The sequence below is a fragment of the Cyprinodon variegatus genome, unplaced genomic scaffold, assembly GCF_000732505.1.
Source record: "Cyprinodon variegatus isolate N-32 unplaced genomic scaffold, C_variegatus-1.0 Scaffold110, whole genome shotgun sequence".
Classification (NCBI taxonomy): domain Eukaryota; kingdom Metazoa; phylum Chordata; class Actinopteri; order Cyprinodontiformes; family Cyprinodontidae; genus Cyprinodon; species Cyprinodon variegatus.
The window spans coordinates 1,397,908-1,405,158 of NW_015150563.1; the positions used below are offsets into that span (position 1 = coordinate 1,397,908).

Consider the following 7,251-nt stretch of genomic DNA (forward strand, 5'->3'; position numbering starts at 1 on the left):
CTTCCTATATAGCTTCCTATCTAGTTACCTATCTAACTATTGATCTAGCTTCCTATATAGCTTCCTGCCTAGTTACCTATCTAACTATTGATCTAGCTTCCTATATAGCTTCCTGCCTAGTTACCTATATAACCACTCACCTAACTTCCTACCTAGCTATCCATCTAGCTAACAACCTAGCTTCCTGTGTTTTCATCACCTGTTAGCAGCCAGCGCTTCCAGCTGGCAGTGTAGGATTTCTCCATTCTTTGCTTTCATCAGAGCTTCCAGGTTTTCCTCCAGAACCTTTTTCCGTCTCCGGGCCTGACGGAGAACCTGACCCGCCTCCTCCAGCACAGAGTGGCTCCTGGGCTTCCTCTGGACCAGTCCAGGATGGGAGCGCTGGTTAGACAGACCCCTGGACTCCTGGGTGAAGCTAGGATGAGTCAGCGATGGTCCAGCCTGAGACGGTGTTGGAACGGGCTGCAGATCCCGGGAGCTGGGCGGATTAAGCTGGGACTGCAGCTGCTGACCCACATGTTGCTTATTATGCTGGACGTGAGAAGTGTTTTGGGAATCATGTTGTTGAAGATCGTTTGGACGGCTCTGGCTTTGCTCAGCACTGGACAGGTAGAACCAGGCCTGCTTGGGCTTGGATTTGCTCTGTTGGGGCTCAAGATGTTTATTTGGAATCTCACTCTGGTCTGGAGCAGGAAAGCTGAATTGTGGAGTCTGTTCTTGCTGCTGGATGGAAGACAGATTGTCATAAACACCACAACTCCTTCTCTTTACCCGAACACCTTATAATTATCAAAGATTTTGTTCCTTCTGAGCATAGTTAACTGATTATTTTACATCAACTGACGCCTCAACACTGCAAGTAGAGTATTACCGATTACTCACAGTCAGCAGCATCTTTATCTCCGTCTTCAGACTCTCCATCTGCTTTAGCATATCACTTGCTCTCCTTACCGCTTCCTGAGTGTCATTTGCCAAAGACTGAAGGTGAAGGCTTTCAGCCAGAGGGGTCTGCACACACAGGTTGTCCCTGAAGAAAAGAAACGACCCACAAAATAAATAAAGGAAAAGAAACAGCTCCACGATGGATACAGAACATTTAGGCAAACCATTCAGCCAAACAGCTTTTGTTGTCTTAAAGGCATTAAATAACCAAAACAACCACTGAGCTTTTTAATTAGTGAATGGAAAAGGTGCCTCAAAAGCATCTATCAGAAAGTTAATGGAAATGTTCATTGGAACCAAGTTCATCCACTAAAATAAATAGAAAAAAAATGCATAGTTTATATTCATTTAGCATAGAAGCACCCTTATCTTAAACGTTAAAAAGCACCAATCTGACCGAGGCCATAAAGATACGAGACCAAAACCTGGAGCAAACATGTCAAGATTGAACTTAGGACCTCCATCCCCAATAAGTACAACAGGAGGCTGCAATGCTTCAACAGCCACAGATTCAATCTGTATACAGAGAATAAACATCACGGAAATAATCTTTACAACAAATTCTCTCCAGATGCTAACAGCCACCCAGAATAATCAGCAGTGCATATTAGATCATAAATGACAGCAGATAATAACTGAAGCTGTTTGAGGAAAAGCCTTTTCTTTTTTTGGTCATCATAACTTCCAGGAGTTTCCTGAGTGCAGAAACGTAGAGCATGGATTGAATTGAGCTTCGACACAAACCGCCTTTAAATGTTGAGGGTTTGGGATTATTTCTACCCTTATTGATCTTCAGTTTATTCCTGTAGATTTTTTCAGATAGATTCAAGTCTAGTAATGAACTCAGCCATTCTAGCAGCTTAAGTTTTATTGAAACTAAACTAAGCCAATGAAACAACCAGATGTTGGAATAAAGCCCACACAACGATGGTTCCTCCTGTTGGGATGGTTTCTCTGCGTGATTCAACTTCCTCCTCTAAGCCCCACGTTTAAAGTTAACCACAATTTCACTGGTTTGTCAGTGAAGGCAGCAACCTTTCAACAAGCTCTTTTCCTTCAGCAGTGGAGTCTTGTGCAGCGAGTTTCCACACAGGCCACAGTACTTTAATGTGTAGAAGCTGTATTTGCCATCTCCATCCTCTCCATTCTTCTCTACAGCAGATTTATTGTCCTGTCTGAGGGCAGCAGGTTCTGGATGATTTACAGGGAAATTATGTTTCCACTCAAATGTCAACCAAAGCTAATGCTGACTTGTACATTACTAATTTAACTTGTTATTGGACAGAAGGGTGGACTTAATTATTCAATTCAGTTTATTTCTATATGTCATCTCAAGGCACTTTACAGTTCACCAGATCATCCAGTCAAATTGATTTAGCTTCCTATCTAAAGAAAACCAGTTGATTGCATCGACTCATTGACTCGAACACTAGTGTTACTCCTCTAGAGATAATCAAGGCTCAACGTCCTTCTTTTGGTTTTAACAGCCATTTATTGTGGACGCGTCTTATAAAGCCCCAAAAAATGCCGTCAGAACTAAGAAGGGAAACAGAAACCCAGATTAGCTCAAAACAAATAGAAAGGTTTACACAAACAAATCCAAGTAAAAAAAAGTCGTACCTCATTGGCCGCATAAACTCCAGAGGAATAAAGATGACTTATTTAGCTTTTCTCACAAAAACAGTCTTAAAGCTTTCCTGTGAAACTTCTTGAAAAAACAGGTGCAAAAAAGAATTGTGTCAATCAATCTTTCCCATGGGCAACAACGTGACATGCGGAACAAAAAACATAGGTTCCTCCTTACATTTTAATGCGCCTTTTAAACAATGTACATAAACAACATAAATTCACTGAAAGTTATTTATTTATGATTGAACTTTTAATTTCAATACTAGTATGTATTAACTCTTGTTTTTAACTAAATATTAAAATATTTAAATGAGTTGACTCTGATGGCAGCTAGAACTAGATAAGTCTTTTTCTTTTTAAATAAGTGCATTTGTTCTCAGATTGAGGAGGTAAAAGAGACATTTTGTAAATGGATCAAGACAATTTACACTTAAAATAAGAAAAAAACAATTGCAGTGTCTCATTTCAAGTGCTTGTTATGTGATTATCTTATTTTAAGAGTAAAAACTGGTAAACTGTCTCATTTACCTACTCAAATTAGGGCTAAAAACACTTAATTTAAGACATTTTTTACTTGTTTCCAGATCTTTTTTGCAGCGTAATAGCAGGGTTGGGGGGGTGGGGGTGCTGAGCAACACAGGGTTGGACAACAGGGTCAACAGATGAAACCCTGTCAAAAGTCTTTGGAGTCACTTTACAGCCCTGTGCAATGATAGCGTTATTCGGGGTACCAAAAAATGAAGCAAATTTAACTAAGAACCAACAGAACATTATAGCATTTGTTTCTCTGCTTGCACGAAGACTAATTCTACTCCACTGGAAGTCAAGTGCGCCACCTACTGTTGCTCAGTGGTTGAAGGATGTTATGTTATTTTTGCACTTGGAAAAAAATCAAATTTGCTATAAGGCGCTCAGACAAATTTCAATCTGTTTGGGAAAGCTTTCTCTCATACTTTAGAGGCCTCCAAGAACTTCCTCCAACATTGCATTACATTAAAAGATTCTACGCTTTCAATTAAAAAGCTGAGCATACACAAAGGCATACTTTGATGGCCAAGAGGACCTTGGAATGCAGATCGAGCTATTCACTCTCTGTTTTAATTTGTTTATTCTGATGCCTGTCCACACTTAAAAAACAAAAACTGAAGTCTACTGTCAGTTCAGTGTTTTTTGGTTTGTTTTTTTGATTCATTACAATCAGTCTGGGTGGGGGGAGGGTGTGTTTTTTATTTTTCTGAATGTGTATAAAGTTTGAAAAAAGGAAAGTCTTTTGTAACCATGAAGACGACCCATTGTTTCTACCTCTGACTTTTCAATAAAAAAAAAAAATAAAAAAAAAGAGATGAAACCTTCAACATCTGCTGTGCAGGAAGGTGAACAACCCACTCTGTGCTTCCCTGAGTAAGATGAGTGGGGACAAAATGGCTGCCGCTCCGACCTCTTACTCCATCACAAAGCTGCCCAAAACCATCACAAAGGGATGCTAAAGACAGTCCACTACAGCTGTTGCTAAGCAACACAACTGGTGGAGGACAGTGGCAGTGTTCATTTCCCTCTCCTGGTGATGACGTCTCCCAGTCGCCCCGGCGTCTGGTTTACAATTAATCTGATGGGAAAAGCTTCTGCTTCACCATAAGCTGTTTTATCAACATGATTCTGCAGACATCAAAAGGATGAAGATATGTAGCATCCTCTCCTGACATGGGTCAAAAACATCCATCTATCCATCCATCCATCCATCCATGGCCTCAAACACCACAGTAACAAAGAAAATAAACACTAAAGAAAACATTAGAATAAGTTCTCCTCTAGTGGTTTAGTGAAACAGAATAAAACAAAGATCTCAGAGATATTTTTCCCATTTTCTGATACTTCAGAAGACGTTTTGGTTTAAAGCTGAAGCTTATGTCTAATCTCACAGCAAAGCCTTCATTTAACCCAGATTAGGTGATTTTTGCTGAATTAAAACATGTTTATGAATAGTTGATGGCTGGGTTTCCCATCCATCTGATATCAGTCTGAGGCTTTTTTCTGCAGAGGATGACTCAGCAGTTAGAAACAGAGCAGGGCAGCATGGATCTGTCTGTCTCAGTCACGCTATGTTTGGATTCAGAAAACCATCTTAATCCTCTGATTTCACAGACTTTCTATCCTAAAATCTCTACATTTAATTCTGCTGTTTTTATAACATTTGGAGTAAAAACTTTCATCTTAAACTGGTCTCATCTCAAAAACAGCAGCGGAGGAAGTGACCTCCAGTTTCTGGAGCGTGGTGCAGATCTATTTTTCTTTTGGGGGAGTGCTAGCCTAGTGGTTAGAGCAGAGCGCAGGTGCTCTGAGAAGGTTGCAAGTACCCGATTCCATCGCCACAGCCTGCCACTCGTTCTCTGAGAAAAACGCTTGAGAAGACGCATTGTAAACCAGCGCTATATGAGTAAACAGAAATATCAAGAAACAAAATGAGGCGTCTAATTTAGTTCAGGCTTACATGTTTATAAACTCACTTCACAGAGACACAAGAAAAGACAAAAAGCCATTCATAATAATGTTGGTAGGGTGGAAGGCAATGCCTGGCTAATGAGCATCCCTTATTTCATTTTCACAGAGATGGCAGCCATAACGCATTTTCTCCTAAAAATTACTAAACATGAAAGGAAAGACAATTTCAGAAGGTTTGAATAACAAATTGATATTATTACCTGAATAATATCACGTGTGAAGCCCTGTGTGATGTGAATATTAGAAGAAAAAAACATGTTTTATCGAGATGAAAGCCTGATAATTGTGAAGTGAGGTGATGAGCTCAACCAAACTGCAGCATCAGTCTGAGCCAATCTTATAATATCAATATCAGAAAATACAGTTTTAAACTCCAAATGTTTCGACTTTAATCTTTGAATGTTGAGATTTTAGTCACATAGATTTAATATGATTTCCTTCTCTTAACTAAAGAGTGAAGTTACCTCAGTATGGCTCTGATACTCACCTAATGGTTTCCTACATGGGGGGTGTTCATGCATACTGGCGGGGCGACACATCCACAGGACAAAAGGTCAAATTTCAGGAACGCCTTGTTTGTCTGTTGCAAACATTCCCCCCCTCACATTGTGGTTGGGGGAATGTGAGTGGGGGAGGGGACAGTGTTGAGCCTCTAGGTGAAGGAATGTGGGGTACCAAAGGGGGGGGGGGGGGGGATGTAGAGGAGGAGGAGGATGCTCGGTAAATGGAGCAGGCACATTGTAAACAGACGAATCAGCTGACTGAGACGCTTTAGTGGAACCAGTGACGCCTTTAGCTCCTCTCTGCTTTAACGGGAAAGAAATCAGCTCAGTCCAAAATATACGCCAAAGTTTCTATGTCTGCCTTTTTCCGCAGCAAATTCCTGAATAAATTACATTTGCAGTCTGGAAGAGGTAACCATGGCAACCACATCTTCCTACACAGCAACAGAGGAGGAGGAGGGGCGAAAGCTGCAGTGATGTACAGTCAGGGAAAGAGACAGATTATAGTAAGAAGCACTGTGCCCTAAAGCTCTCTGTCTGCTTCCCATCTGCACACGAACCAGGAGCCCGACTTCAACATTTTTATTTTCATTAAAATGGTTCCCCTGTGATCTAATTTGCATCATGATAAAAAAAACCCTGAAAGTTTTCATCACTATACCGGCCTCCTTTCTGCTAGAATGAGACCGATTTAAGGACAAACATGGTTCATCTGGAAACCAAACCTCATGTATTGGTGCAACGCTGCATTACAACCATATATGGTTGGAAGATCCAACAATCTTCAGTAAAGGAAGACGCCTCACAGGGTGATCGACACCAGGCTGACAGGAAGTCAGCAGGTCTCAAAGAGGCTAAATATAAATCCAGACAGAAGCAAAGTGCAACCTGGAGTCTTTGTGCTCCAGAGGAGCTGAGCCAGCAAACCGAGCGCCGTCACATACACACCTCATCCTCCAATCGCACAGCAGCAGAAAAGGAGCCGGGCTTTGATGCTGCGTTCTGTTTCACCGCCTGCTGCATCAGGCGGGCAGCAGGATCAGTGAAAGTGGAATACGGTGGAGCAGCAGCAGTCCTCTCTCTGCTGCTTCCAGCTGCATTGCGGATCTTTCTTTCTAAGCAACCATTCACCTGAACTGTAGCAGCTGATGGTTAAGGTGCCCTTGGCTCAGTGCTTCGGCTCATAGCATGCATGCTAATGTGCATGAACATGGAGCATTCTGGGGAAGTGTCCCTCTGTAAGGACACCTCTGTTCTGCTCCTTTAATAGCCTGCTCTAAATGTAGCATCATTAGCACCAAGATGTAAACAGCACAAGCAAAAGAACAGATTTTTATAGAATACCAGAGACATTAACAGAGACTGCAGCAAGGCTTTTCTGCAACCTTAAAATATCAGTGACTTTTCTGCATCATTAGGTCCCTAAAAACATTCTCACACCCTTAGAAACATTGAGCTGCACCAGGGCTGGACCCAAAGCACATCCCATCCAAATCCTGCTCCTGTGTGTGCTCCTGTTTTAAAACCAGAGTGAGGATCCATTATAAGCTTTGGAGGGATAATAATTTCACAAAGTGAGGCCATTTTGGCTGGTTAGCTTCCTCTAATGGTTAGGTTTATGGTAAGAGTCCCTGTTTGCCAATAGAAATGAATGGAAGTCAATGGAAAGGATAGAGTT

The 7,251-nt window shown here is 41.4% G+C and overlaps 1 protein-coding gene across 1 annotated transcript in view; it reads right to left on the reverse strand.

Moving 5' to 3' along the window:
• Positions 1-195: 195 nt before the first annotated feature.
• Positions 196-7,251, reverse strand: part of LOC107084863 (protein TALPID3-like) — a 22,791-nt gene continuing 15,735 nt past the window's right edge. The window contains exons 7-8 of the mRNA XM_015374909.1: positions 883-1,027; positions 196-723 (exon numbers count right to left, since the gene is read on the reverse strand). Of these exons, the coding sequence (XP_015230395.1) occupies positions 196-723; positions 883-1,027 (673 nt within the window). The remainder of the gene's footprint in view (positions 724-882; positions 1,028-7,251) is intronic.